Raw genomic sequence first — 26,116 nt, forward strand, 5'->3', positions numbered from 1 at the left:
TTTTCAACGCAATTGAGTGAAACTGAAAGGTAAAATTTATCCTGTACGGATATTTTTATGAGAACTGAGAGAATGGAGGGCAGAGGTTGCAAAAAAAAAAACAAAAAAGTAAATGAAACAATATATTTTATAAGCTAAACTGTTTTTTTTATTTCTCGTGTTTCCAGCCACGTTTTTCGATTTTTCACACGATTTTCCATTCAACTTGTTTGTCCGCAGTAAAACGTGATTGTTTGATGCATTTGTCCGTCTTGAAACGCTGACGAGAATCATAAATATATTTACAAGTGTACTTAATTCGTAAAAACGTTTATTCGCAAGGATATGACAATGATAAATACGGATTATTAGGAAAGTGGTTGAAACGTTGATTACACAGGGGAAGCTTATTGCGGAATAAAATGATTGTTTTAAACAAATTTGCGCGAGTCTCAAACGAATGAACCGACGATTTCGAAGCTCAAAAGTAGTAGAAGAGCACCAACATCAGCGAAGATCGTAATACAAAAAGTCTATTTGTAAAATTTAATGATCTAACGTCGTCGCTAAAAAAGTTGGTGTTGTTTTTTGGTACTCAGCTTGTTCAACAGCTTCGTCAATCGTCGTGTTGCATATTAACATTACAATTTAAACGCCCTTTTTTTTATTCTTATTAACCTATGATTGAAACATCTCGTTATCTCATTCTGGCGGAAAATTAGCAATTTCCGCGACAACCTTTGTTCACGCGTTTCAGCGGCTTTCGAGAAAAAATACAAACTCGTGAGGCCATAATACTCCGCCGACAATTTTTCACTCATGCTTATCGTTCTCAAATCTGATACAGCAGTAACCTCAATATCTCAGTAATAATTATATTAAATCCTATGAACAGCAAATCGTGTTTATTTCTTTCCCTCAAATTCAATTCAATTATTGCTCTATATTTGGTAACAGGCGGACTAGTTTTCGTAAGAGATATTCTGTCGATTCGACTGATACGTTATCATTATTTGCTTATTATTTTTCGTTTTTTCTTCTTTTCTTTAAATTTATTGTTAAGAGTATCAATAAGTTAGGGTTCAGTCTGAAAAGAATTTAATAAGTAGGGTTATATCACATTACAACTCCTTCGCATCGCGTGAATCGTTCTTCGCCTTCGTAAATCTTCGCATTAATTTAATTTCGCACAATTATTCGTTTTTCTCGTGGTTATTCAAGCGTACGAGATTCGAACGTCAAAACAAAAGATTTCGAAATTCACTTAGTTGTGTATCGTGAAAAAATCGGCCGATTCAGAACAACTTATGGAACACAAAGAATGCACAAAATGACTAAATTCGTCCATCGAATGTGTCAATGTTTTGGTGCTTAATATTGCTCACTTTGACGCCCGTGGACGAGAAATTTATTAAAAGTATTGAGTAATTTGAATTCATTTCACTCTGAAAAGCCTGATCCACTTCAGGACAGGAAAAACCGAAGCACTTCCTCAATAACCGAGATCTTTGATAGATTTTATATCTAGACATTCGTCGATTGAGGCTTCGTGTCAGCTAATAAATTACCTATTTGACTTTCAATAATATTACTCGGAGTTTAAACAAATGAAATAGCATTTCATAAACTAATACATCGACATACAACTTTTATCGATTCATGCAGGAGCGGTAATCATATTCCTTGAGAATATTCATGCCCCAAAATACTGAGTTGAATATGCAAATTCATTTTTATGCTTCATCAAAGCCTTAATAAATTGGCAACAGTTTCCAGGCCGCACAACGCGAAAATTGCATAATAAAATCTAAACACAGGAGTAGCGAGAACATCGGAGCAAGTGAGTTTCAGCTGATTTCGCTTTCGTGAATTCGTGCGCAAAATACTCTTCCGATCTGCGGCTACTGCCTGGTGATAATTACAGAGGTGCCTTTCTCAGTATTTTTAGTCCTGCAACTGCGAATGAACTGGGAGTTTAGTTGGTAGCAGCCGCATAGCGGAAGAAGTATCGGAAGAGAAGGACTCAAAGATTTTGAAAACTCACGAGTGTGGATAAAAAAAAGATAAAGAGACATTAGGAAAAGAGTAATTCATCCGATTTCTTGCTTCATCAGAGCCGCACAAACATTAAAAAAAACAATGAATCCTTGTTTGACTTCATACTGAATTCTTTCAGTTCCTTAAATAGCTAGGATACCGAGTGACTTTCTGATGTTTGAAGTTTCGGGCAGTGAGACGACCCATTTCCTGAGTCCTGTTAGGAGAACGGAGCTGGTAACTAGAACAGCCCCACCCACGGAGTATCTGTTGGGAATTTCATTGAAGAATAAAACCTGCCAGAAAAAGGCAAAGACAATATCAGCAGATCTAGCAATAGCGACAGGGCCGGCCTGTTCCATTTGTAGCGCCAATGTGAGTAAGATTTGTCCGCCGAAGCTGAAGAGAGCTAGCGCAACAACGAGGAGTCTGTCAGTACCGCAGCGTGGTAAGCAGAGAGCACCAATGGCCCAGGTGACCGTGATTGTTTGGATGAGAGCAAAAGATCCAAAATTCGTCATTATGACAGAAAAGTGAAGCCCTTTGAGAGCTCTCAGAAGTACATAGGCGTTGGCACCGAAGAGAGTTGCTGAAAATGCAGCAACGGCTCCCCAGAGGTCCGCTTGTTCTGTACGTACGTGGCTGTCTGAAAGGGACTCTACAGCATGACCAAATATCAGGGGAGGTCTGGTGATGAGGACAACGCCGACGAGGGTCAAACACACAGTTATAACGTTGAATAATCCGCACGGTTCCTTAAGAAATATTCTTGCAAATATTGCAACGAATACAGGCACAGAAAACACAACAACCGATGCGTCTGCTAAGGGCATATGCCGAAATGCGTAGAAACTTAACATGAGTCCCGTTGTACCGACAAAACTTCTCAATATCAACATTATTCTTCGACCTTTGGGAAATGGATCTTCGCCCTTCCAAATAACGATTGGTATCGCCGGTAATAATACACCGACGAATCTAAACGCTGCCAATTCCATCGGGTTCACTTCCACTAGTCCTTTCACTATCACACTGCACAACGAAAAAAAAAGTGACGACAATGTCGCCAATACCAATCCCAAGTACGGACACGAACGACATTTCGACGTCTTCCTGGTCAAACGATAACTCGAGGAATTTTCGTACTCTACTTCGCAGTCAACGAGATGCTGCATCTCCAAGTGCTCCGACATTTTTCTGCACAAAAAACCAATGCACAAAACGTTGCTTATTTTAGGTTGTTTTTTTAATTTCATTGTATCGATAACTATTTTATTTTATTTCATATCATAGTTGACATCGAGCTTCGTACTACTTTTGACTGATATTTACCTCGTTTTATTATTGTGCTTTTTGGTTAGGCTACGTGAAAACTTGCATTCGCAAATCCATGGAGCCTGTAGTAAAAAAAAACCGAGGCACTATGGTGGGGCGCACTATTGCAATAATGAAACATGTGTTGGTCTTATTATGGCGCTCGTGTCGCCTTGATAGTGGTTAAAAAGTGATGGAAGCGACGCTGCTGGCCGAATTAACAGGCTGATATTTGTTTTGAAATTTGTAGTGTTTGAAATTTCGACGACGATCTTCCGTTATCGAAGACTTCTGCGATGAATTATAGACAAAATACATTGACTTGCTGAAATTTATTAATTTCATACGCAGTTTCAATACTAAAGATGAGACTTTTAAAAGGGAAAATAAAATAGAAACTTCGATGAAAACCTTCTAAAAGTACGGCGTAAAATTTCTTCCCCGCATGATCTAGGGACTGTACAGTTTGTAGGAACTTTCAATTCGTCAGTAAGTTGCGTGGCGTGGTTGCGCATGCACGGACGTTGACAGGTGCATGTAGTGTACAGGTGCGTTGTGAAAATACAAGTGGAAAAAAAGAAAAACGAAGACATTGTACATCGTTTGAACGTCGCGTTGAGCATGAGATAGTTAAATCTCTAGTGTTTCCGTTGGTTGCGTATATATTTGTGAAAGGATTGTTGAAAGGATTTTATGGTAGAAAGTGTGATAATGGCAAAGGACGAAGGAGATGATCTTTTGCCTGACAAGGACGCAGCCAAGGGTTTTTACGCCAAGTACGAGCCGAAAGAAATTCTTGGAAGGTTCGTCATTTATTATTGTCTACCATTCTTTTTCTCTTTGATTTTTTTGGTTTTGTCTTTCTCTGTTTCTCTTTCTTCCTCTTTGTTTACGCATGTACATTCATAATCCAAGAAAATGCACTATCTTTATCAATTCTTATCGGTCATTTCGAAGTCCGTTCTTTGACTTTTGTCGCACTGATTCAATATTACTTTTTTAACTGAAACAACAAGAGTGAGGAAACGAAAAAGTTCGTGCTTTACAAACATAAAAAGAAAAAATCTATGAAATTGGAAATTACATAATTTCTATTATTGAGTCATGTTATAAGCTACTATCGGTTCTGTAAAAATAAACATTAGGAAACGTTTTAAATAGATATCGGACATCTTGGCTAGACAATGTTGTGTTCAAAACTCATCATTCTTTAAATACCACCCATAACCTTCAAATTGGCCATTGTTTTGCTGTTACTCGTGCGATTGGTATAAAGCGATTTTGTTCCAACTCTCGGAGAGTACGTTTTTTCCTATCGTAATAATTAATTTTCAAATTTTTGCTGTGAATGAAAGAAAAAAACGATAAAATTCCCATTCTCAAAAACAGTTATTAGTGAAGTCGAAGCATGTAACTGTCGTATAAAAATCCATGAACAAGCCACCATTTTTATCAAATACTCTAAATAAAAGTGTATTTGTCACCATTGTCATCAGAATTTACCTTCAATGTGTTTAATAACCATTTGTTGCTTTTTAGAGGAATCTCTTCGACGGTTAGAAGATGTATAGAAAAAGAAACTGGAATAGCGTATGCGGCAAAAATCATAGACATAAGCAACGAACCTCACAATGGTACAGACAATCATACAATGCAAGATGCTACGATGCAAGAGGTGCATATACTAAGAAGGGTTGCTGGCCATCGATATATAAGTTAGTATTTCTTTTATCTTACACATAGAAGTTACATGGGAAAATGATAATTGTTTGAATTTGAAATTAACAAAATAGATATTTTAAACTTTACAACTCACCAGAATAATTATATTCATAGAATTATTCAGAAATTATCTAGTTCAAATGTTTTCAATGAAATTTTATTTCAGTTGAGCTTCATGATGTCTTTGAATCGAACACGTTTATCTTCCTTATATTTGAGCTGTGCAAAAATGGTGAATTGTTCGATTATCTGACATCCGTTGTAACATTATCTGAAAAAAAGACTCGATATATTATGAGACAAGTATTCGAAGGCGTACAACACATTCACAATCAGGGTATCGTCCACCGAGACTTGAAACCAGAAAATATTCTACTAGATGACAATTTAAATGTGAAAATAACGGACTTTGGGTTTGCAAGAATGCTCACACCCGGTGATAAATTATATGGTTTGTTTCTTTTTTCACTACAAGAGCTAAAAATGTGCAAATCATTTGGTAATTTTGTTTTTTCTCTGTTCACCAGATTTGTGTGGTACTCCAGGGTACTTGGCACCCGAAGTTCTAAAATGCAATATGTTCGAAAATGCAGAAGGCTATGGCTACGAAGTCGATGTGTAAGATTTCTATTTATATTCCGACGTGGAGATGAAAAAGACTTTAATTTGTTTATTGGGAAATTTACATTGTGCATTTTCCTGAACCATCATTTCATTTATCATATTTTTTTTGTTTATATGCGATTCTGTTCTATACCATTCTCTTCATTCTTGAAGATCATAGAAAATAATATTTAATTAAATTTCATGATCACAAATAAGAACTTTGACTCACTTTTAACCCTCTGGTAAGGTTTTAAAAAGTTTCTCATAAAAAATTAATAACTTCAAAACCTGAAATTAATTTTGCAGTTGGGCCTGTGGCGTAATAATGTTTACTCTCTTGGTGGGTTGTCCACCATTCTGGCATCGTAAGCAAATGGTAATGCTGCGCAACATAATGGAAGGAAAATATTCTTTTACGTCGCCCGAATGGGCCGACATAACGGGTAAATAAAAAAGTTATTTTCAATCGGTCATAACCAGGGATTAAGCAGCAAATCTGTGTTTTTCTACATATGCGAAATTCAGAAAACTTATTTGTCAGAGAACTGATATCGTTGAATATATATGAGTGTGTAAAATACTTTTAAATTTCAGCTTATGTTTATAAAATATATTTTACGTATTTTATATACAAGTAATACATGATAAATCTTCTGCATGGTTTTACAGAGGCACCGAAAGATTTGATAAGGAAATTATTGGTGGTGGATGCACAGAAGAGAATTTCGATCAAGGAAGCTTTGGATCATTCGTTCTTCCACACAGTGGTAAATCACCATTTATTTCTTAACAACCAGCATCACTTTTTCTATAAACTGAGCTATTTCATGTTAGTAATGAATAAATTCCAATAAAGACAGGTAAAACATAAATTCGAAACACGCAGTGCTTGAGATAGTGTTTATTTTGCTTAAATCACCGAGTGAATTACCTTCACGACGATATGACGTGGAGGCTTTTTGATTTATCATTTTTCGATCATTTATTTAACAAAATTATAGAACATTTCGCGATAAAACTGCAGAAACATCGAGAGAGAGAGGGAAAAGAATCGAGAACAAGCATAAATAAAAGTGTGATTTATTTTACGTATAAATTTGTGTTATTACAAGTGATTACGATTACAGCTGTGGGATCAAGACATTGCGCCACTTAAGCGCTCGCTGTCTTCTAATTCGCGACGTCTCAGTCGGATATCTCAATTAGCTTTGGTAATTGATCTGTACTTTTTTTTCGTTTATCTTAATATTCATCATTTACGTTGTTTTTCGTCAGACACAAAAGGGGATTCGATTTGTGTTTTTTAACCCAATAATTGCTCAGCGTTAATCAATTTAATTACGGTGCGAAAGTATTTTTTTTTTTTTTTTTTTTAAATTTATGTTCGAAGTATGGTCGACGAACGAAACACGTGTGATTGCTGCTTCTCATTCCAACTTTACAGATTTCATTCACGTTGCTTGTTGCCTGCATTTTAAAAATCATTATAGCTGCGTGGATCGCAGAAATGCGAAATTTATTAATTCTGGTTTACCATCCGCTACTAATGACTCACAATTACGTCACGCTCATCATGAATCATTCGCACTTCCATTTTCCATGCCACAGTGTCAGTGAAGGATGACAAGTATGGTTATCGTTTTAATGGAATAAGGAAAATTTCATTAAACTTTTTCTCAAAAACAGCACATTAATATTTCATTGGTACATCTGGAAAAAAGCCACGACATTAATGCTTTTTTTGGTTCAATCGTTTCTATAATATTTCAACTCCGTTTCACCTGTAAAACGTACGAGGCAATAAATTCAATGCGATTAACGTTTTTGCTTTTCTCAAAAATGTGGTTTGTGTCGATAACAAATTTTTGCTGAAACAACTCTGATACGAATGAAAAAAAAAAAAATAATTCTCTGCACCCTCTAAATCTTAAATTTTCTGATATTATAATACTTGCACATTATAAATTGGTAACAATGTTTCTACACTTGATACATTCGTAATCATATGTGAAGTAAAAAAAAACGAGTTCCTTCTCCAACGATGTCCAGCGCTCTGAACGAACCTTTATAAACTCTTATTGAATATTTTTCTTTGTCCATTCTGCTGCAGGAACTCAAAGCCAAATCTTTCGACGCGAGAAAACGTTTTCAATTGGCAATTATTTGTGTACGTGCGGTTGTACGTATAAAAAGATTGCACAATACCCCCGAACCACTTTCGACACTGGTGGCTCGTGAGGATCCCTACAGAATCAAAGTCTTACGGAAGGTATTTTATGATTGAATAATATTTTTATTAATATTATTATAATTATCATTGAAGTGACAGCGTCGATTGATATGCAAACGGTTTCGAGAAGAATTTTTGGGCATGAAAAGCGAAAACTGACTGATTTTTTATTGATCGCCGTTTCAGGTTATCGACGGTTGTGCCTTCAGAGTCTACGGGCATTGGGTGAAAAAAGGTGAAGGCCAAAATCGTGCTGCTCTTTTCGAGAATACCCCAAAAACGGAGCTCAAGCATCTCTACGTGACGAATCTTAGCAGATAGCTAACGTAAAAGAGACACGATAAAACGTGGCTAGTTGAACGATTGCGTTATTCCCACAAAAAGTCCTCAGTGAGCATCGCTGTTTGGGCATTTTTGAGAATTCTTATAGGCCTAATTTGCTGACGAATTGCGGTTCGCTCGGTATATTTGTTTTTTCCTCTTAAAAAAATGAAACTTCAGTCGACAAGAGATGATTCGAGTAATTCGACTCTTTCGATGAGACTGTTGTCGATCGAGAGACGATTATTGGATTCACGAATGTGCCATTTTATTTGAGATTCATCTGTGCCGTTTAATAATATCAATATCGACAATAGTCGTGAGAAAAAGTGCAATCTGTGCCATTTAAGCTTGACTCGTTCGCATTATAGACTCGCAAACAGTGCCCGATTATTTTTTCAATCAAAATCGTCACTCTCGTTTGACCCAGTCACCAATGATCGTCGCTGAATTATTTCTAACAAATCCTAGTTTTCTACATTTTAATTTATTATAATATAATAACATGTGGATAACATTCATTATTATTGTATTATTACAATTCATACAGAATAGTGGAAAGGAAAATGCAAATTCTAGTCAGATTATTGAGTAGAAAATTTTGCATCGCATCCAAGTTCCATGGATTTGGCAACATTGCGATTGTCAGGTGCGAAATTGTCACAGTCGATGGTTTTTTTTTCTTTTTTTTCTCGTTTTTTTTCTTGGTGCCATTTTCAAAACTATTATTTTCCTTCGCACAAGTTTGTCCATACACGAAATGAACACCATTTATCGTTGATACTAAATAAATTATAGAAAATAGAGTGTTTATAAACTGCAGGAATTGATCAAACTATACGAATAAACGATGACAAACAAAGTAGTGTAACAAAAAATATATATTTATGTATTTATATGTGATAAATATTAATTGCGATGTTGTTTCATGCGTAGTACGTGTGGAAAAACGAAAATGTAATATTATTTCGTGTCTTTGAACGATTAAATTTTCAATAGATATCACCAATCTGTTTGGGAATTTCTAATAAAGTGTTTACTTTTCATTCTTTTAGAATTTATTAGTCCCTTAGAAGTCGTAAGAACTCGAATTACTACTAAACCGATTGATCGAAAGTGGTGGAAAAGTGGTGGTTGTTCAATGTTGAGAAGAATTTGGATTGAATTCAGTTGAATAATCGATTAATTTTGAAAATAAAAATAGGAGGAAATATTGAATTTTGAAATAGATTTTAACCCAAAAATATAGCGAGTTCACGAATCACAAGGATCACCACAGGCACCAGCGGGTGTGTATATCGGAGTAAACAACGCGGTCACGGGTGGGGGAAGAGGGCCGAAACGCCGCCACGCGGAGAGAAAGAAAAGGTATCGGTGGAGTCGTCGCGCGCGCACAAGAGTCGTAGTGGTGGTGGCTGTGAAGGTGACAGAGAAGGAACGTGACAAAAGGTGGGCAGAGAGGGTGACGCCGCGGCTAGATCGAGAAATCGAGTGAGTATTTGCCCGGGCGAGCCGGGTGTCGGATGCGTGTGTGTACGTCTAATAAAACGAAAAAAAAAGGTAAATAAAATAAAAAAAACGAGATCCCTCGCGTTAGTTTCCGAGACTTGACGCATGAGTGTTAAAAAACGAAGGACTCGCATGAGGCGCGGTGACGGTTCGGCTCTGGACTGAAAAATCATCGAAGATATACAAGAAATAAAAAGGAGTATCGCGCGCGTAAACAGTGATAAACCGACGTAAAAAGCGCGAGTACGGGGGGGGGGGGGAGGGGGAACAAATGAAAAAAGCGTGGAAATTATTTAACCGCATAGAAGAAGAAACGGCGGAAATAGAGAAAAGGAAAAACGTTAAACCGAGTACGCGCAAGGTGCAGCCAGAGAGTATCTTTTATACGAGGCTTATATATACAAAAGAAAACTTGAGGTATATTCGAGTACTCAAGATACATAGGCATACGGGGCACGCGATATATACGCGCACACACGTCGGCGGGTGGAAAGGGGCCTGCGAGGGGAAGAGAGAGAGAGAGAAGCCTCAAAAGCATTGCCTGCGTCACATGGGTAACGTTGATTGGTCGATAGAGCTCAGTGACGTCACAGGCCGGGCAACGATTGGTGGACACGGAGCAGCGGCTCCCGAAAGAGACACGTGAATCCGTGGCAAAGTCACGAAGCATGGGGGAGCTGTTGATGCGCAGTGGTTTTACACACGCGTATTAAAATATATTTTTCTTAACGCCACGCTCTCGTCCCTGATCGATCATCAACGGCTTCATAAAGCCCGTACAAGGATAAACAAAAAAAAATAATAAAAATAACTGAACTGAAAGGAACGTGAAAATAAATAAATATCGCACCCTGTTAAATCCAGAGAAGATTGAGAACAAGGGGGAATTTCGCGAGGCCGAGAGAGAGAGAGGGAGTGAGAAATTGTCGGAGACGTTTCTGTGCGCGACGGGAGGGGTGGGGGGAAGAACCGGGTAGCGTGCGCCATAAAGCACGTGTACACCACTGACAGCAGCGAGAACTTTGCATCAAGCGCCCCAAGCGGGCCAGGAGGACCAAAAAATTTCTTGAATCGCTTGCGCGCGCGCTCTCTCTCTCTCTCTCTCTCTCCAGGCTGAAATCGCGTGAAAGTCGTCTCCACCTCTTCCTCCCCCCTCTCTCTCTCTCTCTCGCTTTTTTGTACGCGCAGTGTTGGTGTTTCATCGCAAGTTGAAGTGTATGTGCGGTCTATTGTGCGTTTGGGGAAAAAAAAAAAAAAATACGGCAGGTCGTGAAAAGAGCCCAGCATTCTACAAATTTATGGTAAGTTTCGGTTGATAAGGAAACAAAAATTGTTCCACATTTCAAGACCTCACGCATGAGAAAAATCCCAAAGACAATAAACGTTTTCGCGTGATCGTTGGAGCACGTCGCGGGAGGGGGCGGGAAAGGCGAGCGGGAGGGGAGACAAAAGGCGGTGGCAGGCAGGACTGGCAGGCAACGACGAGTTGGTGATGAAGAGAAGCGCACCACGCCCGGCTCCGACTAACACAAAATTCAATCTGTTTTCTACTCTCGCTTCCAGTTTTTTCAACAAAATAACCATAAATCTAACGAATTCTCACGTACATGCGTCTCTACGAAAATAGCTTTCTTACATTTCGTTGTTTTTTTTTTAAATATAAAAGAGTCTAATGATTGCGTGGCGTGTTTCAACGTGCCATAACCGAAACGTCCAATCGGTGATCTCTGTCGGAACGTCACGTCACTATCCCCACTCTTGCTCACCGTCCCAATTGGGAGAGAATCCTTTACAACTGCGTGCGTCGACGCTCAAGAGTTTTTTTCCTTCTTTTCTTTCTCTTTTTAATAATAATTTTGTTTTTTTTACGTGTTCCGTATTTAAAAGCCCATCCTGCTCCTGGCTTTGATTCTTTGAGGGCATCGACGCGTCTCTTTTTCTCGCTCTTCTCGTGGTCAAATGGAATTGTTTTCTTTGTTTTTTTACATACGATTTTTTGAACCTCAAAATACGTTGTATACACATTGCGCAGCTCATCGGATGCGCAGTGAATTATGTTTTTGGGATTCCGTCATTCCGTCGAGTTGGGCGCGCTGCTCTAGCAGCACGTTGCCCAAGGGAATAAGAGAGACGGAGCAAAAAAGAGAGAATCGTGTCTTTTCAGCGGAGCTTGGTTCTTCAACAAGGCCTGCCTGCTGCCTTTGCTCGATGTGCTTACCTCTATTTTTGCGCACACGCGACCGGATTCGCGCGGCGCCGCATCCGCTAACCCGCGCGCGTTGTAGCCGCTGCCGCTCGCCGCTCGTTGGCTTCGTTCTTCCCCTTGCCGCGCGCACGCCCCCCTTTCTCGGGCGCTCGCTCCGTCCCCACCACTGAGCCGCGCCAACGATTGCTGCTCCTCTCTCGCTCCGCTTCCCCCACTTTTCGGAGCTCTCCTCGTGACCGACCTGCGCTTTCCCGTGAGTGCATCCACTCCCGTGAGTCGCGAGGCGTCGTGCCCCCGTACTCTTTACGTATATAAACACAAATATATTTAATATATATATATACGCATATTATGAATACGCAGTCACGTAGGCCAGTAAAAATGGGCTGGTTCTTTAAAATATTCGTATTCTTTTTCGTCCCGTAAACATCGAGCTCTGCAGCAGCAAGTAAAAAAAAGAGAAACTCTCCTTCATGTTTGTGCTCGTCGCGTCAAGTTTTCCCCACTCGACACTTCCCGCCATTCTTTCGAACGTTTTCCGCCTCCGCGATTTGATTTTTTCTTCCTCCTACTTTTTCAGTTTTCCTTGTTTTTTATTTTAAACGCCCGTGGGAGAATTTTTAACGCGCACCGTTGAAATTTCGCTCGTGTACAGTGGAAAGTGTGTGTGTGTTTATAGATGGCGCGGCTAGCCGGAGACAAAAAGGTCGAAATGAAAGCGCGCAACGGACCCGCAATCCCGTCTCGTGCAACCCGTCAAAATTTGTGGGCAGCTTCAAAGAAAAAAAGAGCACGATGAATACCGATGAGTGATTGTCGCGATCAGTTGAAACAAACATCTGCGCTAAAAGAACGTTTGAATATACGCTGGTCACGTGATCGTTGTGAGCTCGTAACACGTACCAGGGAGCGCGAACGAACGCGCGCGCGCACGCGACTCTCGTCTTTTCGCCGGGTGGGCAAAGCGAGCGTTGGAAAAAAGTGATTAATTATATTTTCGTAAAGTGTTTATCGTCCCGATAAATTTTGAGATAAGAAACGTATCGACCTCCGCGATTTTGCATTGAAAGTAAATGAAAGTGTACAAACAAGCGGCTTTTTCCTTTTGCTAGAAGAACGCTGACCGAAGTCTTTTATCAAAAGGAAATAAAACAAGAAAAATGCTCGAATTATTTTCGAGCCCGAGTGCGTTGGTCGAGAGAGTTTATTACGTTTTATCGAGCACGTGACTTCGGTGTTGGAAGTTTGCCCGACGTACGTTGGCAAGTTGTGCGTTTGAAAAAGATACTGCTTTCTGACGTTTTTTTTCCATCTATGACGATCGTGTGTGCTGCCGGTATTTTCGAAATCAGTCTCGGCCAGAGTGGAAGAGTGTGGGAGAAGAAAAAGTGGGAAAACGAGGAGCGCAAATATTCGTAGACTCGCGCGGCGGGTATACGCGACCAAGAAAAATGATTGTTTTGGAGAGAACGCGATCCGACAGCAGCGCATAACGCAACGGGTACGTACGTAGCGCACAAAGCGTAGCGCTCGGCACGCGCGAAATTACAGTTAAGGTTAGCTTTTCGTGATTCTCTGAAGCCGTAGACCTTCGAGACGCTGCGAAGCACAAGCGCGTAAGCGCAGAAAAACATCGCTCGGAACGTTCCCCTTTCGCCGCTCCTACCCGCCCCGACCACGCGATCCATGTGTGAAGAGACACGAGGCCTTCTCCGTAAACTCGGACCCCATTTTTTCATCGCCTTCCAATGCTCAGCCGTTATTTTTCCCAGTCTGTATAAAACGAATGGAAAAATTCAAAAGTTTGCTTCTAATCTAACTTTTTTGCTCCCTCGCAATCGACGACTTTGTATCCGCCCCGCGGGGTAGGCTCCGCGAAAAAATTTGAAGGTCATTCGACGGTTGTCTCGACAAATTGCTTTTTCGATATCGAGAAAAATGATTTTTTAATCCAACTCGATAAATTATTCATTATTCCGTGAACAATAAATAATAACTACGATAATTATACCAATTATTTGATCCTTGAAAGACCGAATATTAAAACTGTGCACTCTCTCTCTCAATCGAAGTGTCAATAACGATCCGTCGTTTTTTCCCCGGCAATAAAACGAACGGAAAAAACTGATAAAGTTTAAAATTAGGTCGATTCGACGTGAAATGTCCTGTGTATATAGGTATACAAGTTAGTACGCGAATTCGCCGCTACGCGTCTCCGCCACAATGTTGATTGCCGAGGAAACTGCATGTGTGCGTGCGAAGACACACGCACACGCGCTACAGCATGACACAGAGAGAAAAATCGTCGATGGTTGACCGTTGCCAAGTGTGAACGGGGACTTGTCTCTCTTTCTCGAGAGAGAGAGAGAGAGAGAGAGAGAGCGACGGAGAAAAAAAGCGGGAAAGACGGAGAGGAAGAGAGACGGCCATGAGTCGTACACGGTGTGCCAAGCATGGAGGTAAAACGAGGCAAGAGTGCCTCGTTTGAACTTCCTCCGGTATTCGTTGCACACGTATAGATATTGTTTGCCGTCACTTGCCCGCTCTCCGACGTCGTCCGCGCCAACTCGAATACAATCTGGCACGAAAAATGTGCGTCAGTTTGTTCCACCGAGTAGACAATGCGAGCTGTCGCAGTTTCGTTATTTTCTACGAGAGCGTGAAAACGCCAAGTCGGTTCCTAGAAATTTATCCTCAATTGCGTCAAATGGAAGAGTCGACGGAAAACAATGCCTTCCAAAAGCTAGCTTGAGAAAACTCGGTGATAAACGAATGAAAAATACAAGTTTAACGGTGGAAAAAATAGCAGATATTTTGGACGAGAGTATCAACCACGCGATTAGATTGTCGTGTTTTGACTGCGGTAGTCAAAGACGCCACGGCGCGCGCGAGTGGGAGAAGGCGGTACAAAAGTGGTAGGGCGTCGGTTCGAGACACATGGTTCCGCCGTAGCTGCCGGGTGGGGGAAGCGGGCGTCACGGGACGTCACAGTCGCTCGGTATCCATACGCGCGGATGCACGCGCGCGCGTTCGCCCCTCGTAAACCGTACGGCCGAAGACGCGCGCTCGTCGAACGTTGATATTGCCAAATAATGCAGAGTGTTTTGTGTGATAAACCGAGCGAATAGTGTGGGAGCAGTGCGGAGATGTTTTATGAGAAATAAATAATCGTTGAAAGAGGCGTGTTTCCCGAATGACAGTCGCGACAGAGAGCCGAATCTCTCGTGGCAAAGGCGAGGGCGAGTGCAGCGGCGTTCCGCGGCGATTAGCTCCGACGTTTCTCGGTCTCGCGGGGGTTCGGATTGACCGAGAGCGCCCTCCTGTGTGCGCACGTGCTCGAAACCACGTGTGCACCTCTCCCGGGATTTGCCGTCTCTTTCGAACCCCCCACCAGCACAGTTCAGCCGTTATTCCCCCGCCACGCGCGTCGCGGCCGAAGACCGAACCGCTTCTGCCTTTGCGTATGCGTTTCAACTCACACATCAGCACTGTACGTACGATGTCATTGTACTCTTGACATATGCCAGTGCTTATTAGTTCTATATACGTGCATAATTACATTGGCGTTTTCCTCCTTCGTTTCGCCGCCTCATTTTTTGTCATCCTCTCGTTCCGAGCGAACTCTAACCTAACCTGAAAATTTATCGTCTCATTTGAAATCGGCTTTATTTCCTCGCCAGTGGAACGAGCAGATTGGCGTGTCAATCGCGCGAGCGATTGTCTTCGAAGCGAGAGATTACGGTCGAACGGGGATGATGCCATTTTTTTATGACGCTTCGTAGAAATTTACTTTGACACCGAAGTCAACGGCGCGTGATAAGACAACGAACAAAGGAGACGAGTATGCTATTTTCATGAGAACGCGGCGCGGCGGGACTTTGGTACGCGCTCGAATATCAAAACTCAAAATGGCCGATCATTCGAGGCGCGAAAATCTCAAAAATTCTACATAAATCCGAGCCGTTGGATTTTTCTCGAGCCTCCGAGGAGGTGGTTCGATCGTCCCGACGAAAAATAACCTCGAAAACCCTCAACTTCGCCTTCTGAAATCCTGTTCCGCGATCCCGAGCGCCTCCGTCTGCGTTGAGCTGCGTTCGAACGACGAGAGCCGAAGCTCCCGCACGCCGCGGTCGGATAAAAAAATAATAAGAGCGCTGGCTGTGCTGCTCGCTCGAGATTGTACGCAAATTTTTTTCCCTTTCATCTCTGTTTTTTCTTCTCTCTCATCCACTCTTTCTTTTGCCCTCGTGATACGAGCCAAACGACCGAGGCAAAAAATCCTCGCGAGCGTCCGAGGGGAGAACGAGAACGTTTGGGCGGGTCGACGGGTGCATGAGGACGTGGGTCTCGCACGCCGTTTCACGTCACCCGTCACGTGACTCCTCCGTCGCCCCTCCCCGCCCGAAAATTGTCGCGCTCTCTCTCCCCACGCCCCCCACTCTCTTCCTATCGGTTGCAAAGTCGCCGCGAAATCCGACTCCCCACCACGCTTTTCTCCTCACGCCAAATCTACCACAACGCCCGTTATTACGTTTTCTCGTATTCTACGACACGATGTGCGCGTAATAGGCTCTTACATCCTGGCGTATGCGTCGTTTTTTCAACATTTTTATTTTTTTTCTGCACTAACGTTATTACATTTATGTTTTTGTGTCGCCGCCCAGGCAACCCTGGGGTAACGGGGGTCACTCTTTCCAACTGGACTCGTCGCTATGAAATTTTAGTACGAAATATGCACGTGTCTCGATTCGCTCTGCCGCGAACTTTCCAACGACTTTCTTCCGCGTCTTTTCAGCATGCACATTTTTTAGCTTCTGCCTCGGAGAAAAAATGGTTTTGTCAGAAATCGCCCCATGTTCGTTGGGGGGTCCGAAAAATGATGATGGAATTTTTAAGGCTTTTCAACAAAGGACACACATGATCGAGCCTTTGAAAAAGTCTTTTAAACGATTACGGAGAAAACAGGTCTCCAACTTGGAGGCGCTCATCATCGAAATACGAAAATTGTGAACGGACTTTCCGGGAGTTGAGCATTATTTCGAGGCGCCGGCAACGATTGATTTTGGAAATCGTGCTTTTCGGTCGGGAGACTGAAAGCTCCGGCGCTTTTCCAAACATTTCATCAAACCGCTCGCAGGGTCTTTTCGTATTTTCGTATTTTTTCGCGATCTTTGGTGAAAAAATAATAATGAATTTATTCAACTGCGCTTGCTCTTTGGAGCATTTTGTTTTGCCGGGTTTTCGCGGTGACCGAATGAAAAAAGTAAGACAAACTTTTTGTCGAAAGCTAAAATTTCATTGAATTTTGTTGCAGATCCAGAAGCGCGAAGAGGGAGAGAATAGAGTGCCGAGGAAGGTCTCGCCCTCGAGGAATTCTCGGATCGGAGTATCGAGGATTCCGAAAAAATCGAGCCTTTCGAGGAAGCTTACCACCGGCTCCGTAACGAATGAGAGTGAAGTTTGGAAAATTCGTTGAAAAAACGTGAGCGAGACGCGGATCCTCGTCACGGCTCTTGAAACGTTGATTTTATTAATCGTGAAGAGAGAAGTTACGATAAGGCATCGAGATGAGCCTCGAGACGCTGCTGGAAGCAGCGCGTTTCGTGGAACAGCAGGAGAAAAAGAGGGAACGCATCGCGAGCACGTCGTCCTCGTCGGATCACTCTTTTCCCGTTGCGCCACACTCGAATCATCACAATTCGAACGAACCGCGTGGTGAGTCGAACTTCCTTAAACTTTCCTCCATTCATCATCAGCTTCGGACGAATTACTTTTCCCCGGAAACTTTGTCCCTCAAATCGTGCGTTTTGTTTCATGAAAATAAATCCATCAAACGAATTTTTAAACATTTTTTCTCTCGAAAGAATTTTCTTGAAAATGGCCTTTGTCTATGGTTTTGTAAGATTGAGGATATTTCAATTTTTTAACATTTGGACGAAAAACGAAGATTGACGTTTCGTGGCTGAACACTTCTCCTTTAAAAGTCGACTTGACAGATTGAAATCGGATGACTGGTGGAGCATCCAGCCCTGCTGAAAAAAATGGCCCTTTTAACTTTCGAGTGGAATAACTCAAAAACTAATTACCCGACGGCGCCTGGATTTTTCACGGGGGAAGTATCTATCGGTACCTACAATCTTGCAGAGAAAGAAATATCCAACTTAAAAAATGGCGGCGACAAAATTTTTCATAAAAAACGTCATTTTTTAACGTTTTTTTCAATTTTCTCCGTTAATTATAAATCGATCGGTTAGTTCCAGGGCTCATTCTCTTCGCATTTTTGTTCTCCACATTTCATCCTTTACTTGCCATCCCCCAACTTCATTAATTTTCGTTTTATAAGCAAAAAATCTAAAAAAATTGCGTTCTTTGCCACTGATTTGTTAATAACAAGCAAGATACTCGGAATCTCGCGTCCAAAACCACAAACTTAATATCAGAAGATTTTCCCCCGTGTCACGGTACTCGCTCTTGCCTGTTACTATTTTTGTCAAAATCAAACCCTTCGTTTCCTGGCCTACGAATAAAGCTCAACAAAGAAATGAAGAGAGTAAAAGGGAAGAGAGTAACTCTAAAAACCACGAAGAAAACGACAGGGAAAGCGAAAAAGATAAAGAGCAGACTAACAGCAGCCGTAAAGTGTTGAATAATTGAGGCGAGTTTATACGTAGCGCGCCTCCTCGTTCGTCTATAACCCGGCGTTTATTTTCTACCAAAGTCTTTCGTCCCGCAGTTATTCTCCGCTCCTTTTTCGTCTTTGAGGAACTTCCTACGATTTTTTATTTCCATTATCCTCCTTTCTTTGGCTCGCTCGGAAACTTTCGTACTTTTTGTTTGACGAAGCGTGTGTAAGAGAGCCACGAGACATGGTGACGAAAGCCTTGAAATGGGGGGAGGGGGGGGGCTGTTAAACGAGAGGATAACTTTGAGAAATCGCTTTGACGACAGACCCATAGAAATTCTAGTTTTTTATACCCACGCGAGGTTCTTCTTTGTATTTTGCAGCTTCGTTCCTCGCCAAATTCGCTTTTAGCCAAAAACCCTCTTTTTCTAGTTGAATTTTACTCGATTCGGTGGTAATTTTTTTTCTTTTCTTTTGCTGTCGGTGTGCTCTCAATTGTCGAAATGATCCTTTCAATTGCTGCGAAATCATCTTGAGTCCGAAGGGTTTTCAGGGGAATGGAAAAGATTAAAAATCAAAGGGTCTCGGAGTCGTGAAAAACGACTTGGAGGAAAAAAAGGCGTCGGTTTCTTGGCTGAAAAAATTGCGCTCTCGGAAGTTTTCATCCTTCGGGAATATCGCTAAAAATAATCGGTCGCAAGCCCGTCGCGGTACCCTCGAAATAACGCAAACGCGATTTCTCGCTTTTCGTTTCTCACCTTCCACTTCAATTCTTTTTTTCACTTTACAAAATAATTACAGATTTGTATTTTTTCAATGTTTTCTCGTGATTCGCGAAATTTTTTCGGATCTGTCGTCCTGAAATTATGCACCGTTTTGCTTGATGGGATTTTTCTTACACTTTTTCCCTACGGAAGTTTCGGAGCTTTTTGCAGTACTCTGAAAACGAGGAATGAACTTGATCACTCGAAACTCGCACCCGTCTCTCGACCTCGATTCCCACTTCGCGCTACAAACGCAGTTTCTGTTGTTTTTGTGTTCGTAAATATTCGATTTTGAGGGAGCCCGAGAAAGTTGGCATCGCCGGTACCTTAAATAACCCATATATTTCTAAATATGTACATAATACGGGTACATAAATATTTCTCGAGGACACTCGACGTCTGCGAAGTGTTTTCTCTCTCTCTCTCTCTCTCAATCTCGGTCTTACGCTCGCGTTTCTCCTCCCGCTCTTCCTCTTTCTCTCTCTCGAGCCTTCCCCATTGCGAACGCACCGGCTCGAGCACATTCGTATACGAAATCAGCAAATAGTTAATTGCTGAGTCGTGAGTTTCGCAACGAGTTGAACGTTCTCCTTCCCTCCTTTTCTTTCGTCGGTTTTACTCCCTCCCTCTCGTCGCTCGTGTTACGTGTTTAACCGTGCGAGCAACACATGTGCAACTTTTGCCTATGCGAAAACATTTGACTCGAGTCGACTCAGCGAGTTCCCAATTTCCTTCCCTTTTCAAAGGCCGCGCGCGGGAGCGAGCGGCCTTTGAAAAGGAGGCAACGAGAAGAAGACAAGTTGTCTTCGTTTTCTTCTTGCCGAGTACTACGTTTGCCAGGTCTCGTACATTTTTTTGCCTTTTTCGAGCGAGACCCGAAATCGGGCCTCGCCAAAAAATCATTAACTTCGGTCCTTGGTATTCCGCTCCCGAATTCAATTTTTCGATGATAAAATTGTCTTAAATTTCACCAATTGCAAATTCATTGATCACTGTTATTCTGTAAATCGAAAAAAACAGTTGAAAATTCGTTTTCACTAAATTCGAATAATTTTTGTTGACGGAGATTCTCATTTGCTCGTTTTCTCGCGTAACTCTGGCGAGAAAAAGTTGATTCGTACCTGTGTAGGCTTGCTCGCTGTAGAAATGCTCCAGCGATTGCCTACCTGCATTTGCGAGACAAAAGAATCATTTTTCGAAAAACCGAATAGCTTAGAAAATTCTTATTTTATGTGAGTTTTTATTCACGTTTATAGAAATCGACCTAAAAGTCGGTGGCCGCGGTCTAACAAGAATTTTCGCGTTTTCGATCCTTCACGAAAATCATTGCAACACTTTTCCGTTCGACGTTGTGGAAACGCGCAATTTATCATTCGATTTCGAACTTTCATCATTTTTCGAGGAACGAAAAAAAAAAAAAATGGAAAATCTCAAGTTCTTTTCGATCTGTCGTAAGATTTTTGAGAATATCGAGGTTGAGAGACGCTGACACGACTCATATGAATCGCCCATATGACCCACGCGCTCGTTGCCTCCAAATTAGGCATGATTTCCCTCCTAACAGTGGCTCTCACTCGGCCGCTGTCTCCGCGGTTCCTCCGTGCTTTTCCACACGATTTGCTCAACCTTTTTTTCCTCAGAAAATTCAACGAATTTGCGTTTTGTCGAGCTCCATCTCGTCGTTTTGCACTCCCTTTGGACCAAGCTCCGTTCGAACGATCGTTTCGTCAGAGAATGTTATTTTCGAATTTATAGCCTCTCGTCTCGAATCCGCATCGTTAGAATGATTTTTTGTTTCGATGGAACGTGAGCGAGGAGAATAAATGGCAGTGAAAATAAGCTTTTTGTCGAGTTTGACGAAAAAAAAATGTAGTTTTCGTCGTTTTTATAAAAATCTAGCAAAGCTTTGTTCGACTAACCTCGATTTTCGATTAATAAAATATATAAAACAGAGGTTGTGCCCATCGGAGGTGATCGCAATCACTAAAACGTCGCTCGCGAGCCCCGATCCTTGTTGTTCGTATGTTGGACCCCCATCGCTTCTCGATTCCTTGCGTTTTCCCAGGTCAATGACTCGCTCGTTGGTTCGCGAGAGAGCACGCGGTACCGAACCGTGCACCGCGTGGTGAACCACCGCCGAGACTCCCTCTTGTCTCTTTCTTTCTTTCCCCCCCCCCCCCTCCCTCCCTCGTTTGACAGGAGCAAAAGAGAAAGAGAGAGGGAGAGAGAGAAGCCTGACTTAGAAACGCTCTAGGCTAGGCAATCTCGCCCTCTTTCTCTCGAGTCCGTCTTACTCGGTCTTGGCACGATGGTTGCAGCACGCCACTATGCCATCAGTCTCGGAAACCTCGTCTTGCATTAACTCTCGAAGCTGACACCAACGCTCTCTCCTGCTCTCCTCCCTCTTTCACTCGAACTCTTTCTCTCTCTCTCTCTCTCTCTCTTTCGTCCCGGTGAGCACCTTACGACCGCCATAAAAAATTTCCGGTCGAGCTAGACGATAAACTTACTTTAATCGCGAAAACTCGCGACGTGAAACAGGCCTGTACATAAAGCATGGAAGAGAGAGAGAGAGATAGCAGAGAAAGAGCTGGAAAGAGCTCGGAATTTTCGAGATTTAAAAAATCTCAAATCTTGTTTTGAACTTGAGTCCAAATGTTGGAATACATTTTTCTTGTCGCTATTTTTCGTTCTCCATTAAAGAAGTTGGGCCGTTCGATAAAGCACGGTGAAGAAGGTCCACTTTCTTTTCTTACGGGGCAACATATCGAAATGTTTCATTTACAATTTTGAGTTTTAAGACCGTACCCTGTGGGAGAACTCACAATAATATTAATTTTTTTTAAATTGTACGGTGTTGGAGCTCCGGAAAAGTTTATATCGCGAAGAAAATTTATCAGAAATTTAGAAAGCTTGCAACGTTCGAGTCCAACGAGATGTTGGAAAAAACTCTCCAATAATTCTAGTTATTCTCCAATTTCGTTCCCTGTCGAATTTGCGATTCGTTGTTTTTCAAGCTGCGCCGATACTTCGAGAAATAAAAAATTGGCGAATTACAAATGTTTTTTTCCTTCGTTGGACTCCAACGCTGCAAACTTCAGCGTCGTTTTATCACGGGACTTTTAAGAAAGAAAACATGAAAAAACTTGAGTTTTTGACGCCTCGAGAGCGGCTGTCACTCGTTACGTGGGGCCGCTGGTAACGCTGATCGAACTTCGGGCCAATTCGGGAATCGCGAGAATTCCATCAAATTTATTTTTCAAACTGACTCGCGTGCTTCGTCCCATAGCTTCGCTTCTTCTTAACGTATTGAGCATTCCTCTTTCTCGGTGCGATTGCACCGATATAAACTTTCTTTCGCACAATAAAAATGTTTCCTAGCTTGTGTGCATTTCAAGTGTCGCCGGTATCGACTAAATCGTTAACTAGTCAAGTCCAAGTATAAATTTCATCTTTTATCATATTTATAAAGCATTTTATTACATTATTAAGATAAAAATATTCTCAATGTAAGTGTCGAGTATCGATCGCTCGTTTTGACATTTTAATTATTTTTTCATCCTTTCCCTTTTTCCACTCCGCGTCCTCGGTGACGTTTGTTTCCAATATTTTTATAATTCTTTGTTCATCGTCCTCCCAGTGATCGATAACGCAAGCCGTTTGTTTTCTATCTCGGAAAAAAATCACCTCGAATATTATTCTTGACACACGTAAACGTGGTCAATAATAAGACGAGCGTCCATCGTATAGATATACAAAGATCGAGCGATGCTCACGCTCCACAGGCGAAGAACTTGACAGCATAGTGATAAGAGTATTTACATAATAATACCTCGAGTGGGAGGATCCATAGTGGCGAAGCTTCGACGTAGCGTCTTTTGCAATCTTTCGTCGATTGTCCAAAGATACGGAAAACTGAGTCACGTGAGTTGCGCTTGCGGCGGCGAGTCTGCGGGGTGAGGCAATAACCATCCTCGCCTTCGGAAATATTTATTGGAAGGAGAAAACGTATTTTTTTCGGCATTTTGGAATATGACAGAATTCGAAGATTTGCATTATTTTGAAAGTTCAGTGACAAAAGAATCGTCCAAGCGAAAATAAAGCGAAGAACGAAAAATGGGAGAAAAACGGAAGAGGAAGAGCGAACCGGGTCGGTACGAGCGTCTCGTGCGCATACACGACGAGCGAAGCGGATCGCGTGGACCTCTCGCGGTCAGTGACTCCACGCGAGTGACGAGGAGCAAGAGAGCGCGGCGGAAAGGGAGAGAGCGAGAAAAAGCTTCGACGTTCATTCACGGGTGCGCCACCGTACCGCTCGCTCGCCGCGACGCCTCGGATTTCTCCTCGCTCTTCCCGCAGACCCGCAACACTGTATACGATTTTATTCGAAACATAAAAATTCACTCGAGCGAGCTCCCCGCGTACCGAGGCCCCTAAAAAATACACGAAAACACGAAGATTCGTTTACGAAAGTGCGTTTAACGCGTTCAGGAAAATACAGAGAGAGAGAGAGAGAGAGAGGAAAATGAACACACGCGTGCGAGATGGGATCGATCTCGATTCGCGGTTTTGCGTCGACGCGCTCTTTCCGAAGGGTGGGGAAAATATTGAAACGCCAGCTAGAGAGCGGGCCCGCGAGAGGGAGAAAGGAAAAGGGGCGGCGTGCGCAAACCGAGTTCGCGGAAAAGAGAGAACCTCTCCCCTCCGAGCCTCTCGGGAAAATACGTACTACGGGGGGGTCTCGGTCGGTCCGGCGCATTAGACACGCGACCCTGGACGGCTCGACTCGTAGGGGGACGTGTTGCACGTCCACGTGCTCGATGCCACGCTGCGCTGGGGACGGGAGGAAAAAGCCATCGAGATATACCCCGCACACGATAACCTGCGGCAAAATTTTCCGTCGATTTTAATAATGCCGTCGGTGCAGTCGACGTTTTTCACGATTTTTGTGCTGGAAAATTCTACTAAAAACAGTCGGCGTGATCGATCAAGAGGATTCTTTTTTCTTCCTTCATATATTTTTCGGCTCCAATCCTTTTTTTCAAATCGTACATTTCATGCTGCTTTCCATCATCGACGTTGGCTCCATCCTCGTTCTTTTTCCACATTTTATGGGGGCTCAGCGGGGCGAGGATGAACGAACTGTGCACGAGGAACTTTGACTACCTGTCACCGGTGTAAATTCCCTCCTCCAGCTGGATCCCGAGTCTGTCGATTCTCACACGTTTTACGATCGTAACCACAATTCACCAGCCCTCGGGACTTTCTGACCCACAGTCATTTTCTCCTCGGCTGTCATGTTCCGTTTCCCCCTTCGTGCTCGCTCCCCTCTCGGTGAGCCTATTCAATGTCATGGGCGCGCAATGAATGGAGCATTCGAAGCTGCTGCAAAAAACAGCTTTTCGGAACACCTTTTAGGATTTAACTCACGATTTCTCCTCACTTCCGACCCACGTTTCCGTCGGGACGGTTCTCACTGAATTTCGGTCCAGATTTTTCTCTCACTCATTTTTACTCCTCCGTTGAGTAATATTCGGGATCGAATTTTCGTTCGTTTGGGCAATGGAGCCCAGAAATATTCTTTGTTCTATCGTCAAGGGCTCAAATTTGGCATGCCGCTCGAAAATAAAGGTTAAAATTAACCCTGGTAAATCACTCGCCGAGTTTTCTACGATCTTCGTACGATTTTTCATCTGACATAATTTATTACACAAGTTTCCTCATTCCGAATACCCGGGCCAAAAATATCGAATGATTTTGTTCGGTACATTCGAATGAACTTTATTGTTTCGACTTCGAATATTTAACAGTAATTTAAACAGTTTGAACTCAAAATCAAAGACGAATGCGCACACTCGAGTTTTCTAATTCAGAGAAATTAAACAACCGAGATCTGCAGTTGCAAACGAGACATTTTTATTACTAAATAAAAATGCTCCGCGGAGGTTATCGCGTGTAGATTATTATTATTATTATTATTATTATTATTATTATTATTATTATTATTATTATTATTATTATTATTATTATTATTGTTATTATTATTATTATTATTATTATCCAACAGATTAATAGTCGAGATCGAGAGACCTCTGTGATCCGAAATTCGCAGGTTCCCTCGTATCGGTCAGTCCGTTGTTTGCAAGGACGAAACACAGTGCAGGAATTGGGAATGAGGAGGGAGTTGGGGAGGGGGGAGGGGAGCGAAGAGAGCAAGAAAGGGAGAGCTGTCGTTGACGCAGACGTTCGTCCCGGGCCCGCACGTAGACTGGTGTTTCCATGAGCGGGAACACGGGCGAGTAGAGAAAAGAGACTGTAGAGGGTATCGCGGTAGCGAAAAGCACACGCGGTAAAAATCGTTCCATATGAACATCGGTGAGAGGAAAAGATCAAAATTAGCGTGTCGACAGTCGAGACACACCAAAAAAGATCGGCTTCGGAGAGCTATTCGGAAAGTAGAAGAGCCCAAGCCGGATAATTCCATCGAAAAATGGAAAATAATCCGTAACGAACGGTTGCCTCGTCCAGAGCGTAGCGGGAATCGACGTTCTTACACGGAACGTCCTATATTATTGTGTCTATACTTATATTTGTATACAGAGACACTGTTCGTAGCCGGGCACGACGCATGCGCTCTGTACTGCGCTAATTTTGTGCCCCCACCGGTCGGCAAAGCCGGCCGCGTGGCGTTCTGATCAATCCTCGCGATGTTGCCACACACGGGAAAAACAGCAGCGGTATACATAACACCACGAGCTTACTACGCTACTCCGTGACCCGGCGGACCTAGCTGTGCTTCCCCCACC

General features: G+C 42.4%; 3 protein-coding genes across 8 annotated transcripts in view; 2 read left to right on the forward strand and 1 right to left on the reverse strand.

The window, feature by feature from the left end:
- Positions 1-125: 125 nt before the first annotated feature.
- On the reverse strand, positions 126-3,466 carry LOC122407868 (solute carrier family 35 member G1). The gene is made up of 2 exons (XM_043414338.1): positions 3,349-3,466; positions 126-3,213 (listed from the first exon to the last, which is right to left on the reverse strand). The coding sequence occupies exon 2, from the start codon at positions 3,207-3,209 to the stop codon at positions 2,160-2,162; it is 1,050 nt and encodes a 349-aa protein (XP_043270273.1). The 5' UTR covers positions 3,210-3,213; positions 3,349-3,466; the 3' UTR covers positions 126-2,159.
- A 310-nt stretch (positions 3,467-3,776) lies between these two features.
- Positions 3,777-9,255, forward strand: PhKgamma (phosphorylase kinase gamma). Of its 3 annotated transcripts, none has more exons than XM_043414334.1 (9): positions 3,777-4,133; positions 4,870-5,045; positions 5,219-5,503; positions 5,580-5,670; positions 5,965-6,101; positions 6,328-6,425; positions 6,786-6,869; positions 7,769-7,927; positions 8,075-9,255. In XM_043414334.1, the coding sequence occupies exons 1-9, from the start codon at positions 4,024-4,026 to the stop codon at positions 8,207-8,209; spliced, it is 1,275 nt and encodes a 424-aa protein (XP_043270269.1). In that variant the 5' UTR covers positions 3,777-4,023; the 3' UTR covers positions 8,210-9,255. The 3 variants fall into 3 exon arrangements, with proteins under 3 accessions (XP_043270269.1, XP_043270270.1, XP_043270271.1); XM_043414336.1 differs by lacking the exon at positions 3,777-4,133 and adding an exon at positions 4,471-4,630; XM_043414335.1 differs by lacking the exon at positions 6,786-6,869 and having other exon boundaries at positions 3,778-4,133.
- A 434-nt stretch (positions 9,256-9,689) lies between these two features.
- The window catches only part of LOC122407854 (max-binding protein MNT-like), a 47,322-nt gene continuing 30,895 nt past the window's right edge, over positions 9,690-26,116 (forward strand). The window contains exons 1-2 of one of the 4 annotated variants that reach the window (XM_043414317.1): positions 9,690-11,019; positions 17,239-17,639. In XM_043414317.1, the coding sequence (XP_043270252.1) occupies positions 17,492-17,639 (148 nt within the window). In that variant the 5' untranslated portion in view covers positions 9,690-11,019; positions 17,239-17,491. Of the gene's footprint in view, positions 11,020-12,616; positions 13,426-15,024; positions 15,415-17,238; positions 17,640-26,116 lie in introns of those variants that run through there. The other 3 variants (XM_043414314.1, XM_043414316.1, XM_043414315.1) reach the window with 3 other exon arrangements.

This window comes from Venturia canescens, chromosome 3 (assembly GCF_019457755.1).
Source record: "Venturia canescens isolate UGA chromosome 3, ASM1945775v1, whole genome shotgun sequence".
Taxonomy (NCBI): domain Eukaryota; kingdom Metazoa; phylum Arthropoda; class Insecta; order Hymenoptera; family Ichneumonidae; genus Venturia; species Venturia canescens.

What these genes read in the sequence shown, in the direction of transcription:
- LOC122407868 (XM_043414338.1), bottom strand. Translation starts at nt 3,209, where the DNA reads ATGTCGGAGCACTTGGAGATGCAGCATCTCGTTGACTGCGAAGTAGAG.
- PhKgamma (XM_043414334.1), top strand. Translation starts at nt 4,024, where the DNA reads ATGGTAGAAAGTGTGATAATGGCAAAGGACGAAGGAGATGATCTTTTG. An exon ending in GGATATCTCAATTAGCTTTG is followed by an intron (nt 6,870 to 7,768) that starts GTAATTGATCTG and finishes ATTCTGCTGCAG; the next exon opens with GAACTCAAAGCCAAATCTTT. An exon ending in GAATCAAAGTCTTACGGAAG is followed by an intron (nt 7,928 to 8,074) that starts GTATTTTATGAT and finishes TCGCCGTTTCAG; the next exon opens with GTTATCGACGGTTGTGCCTT.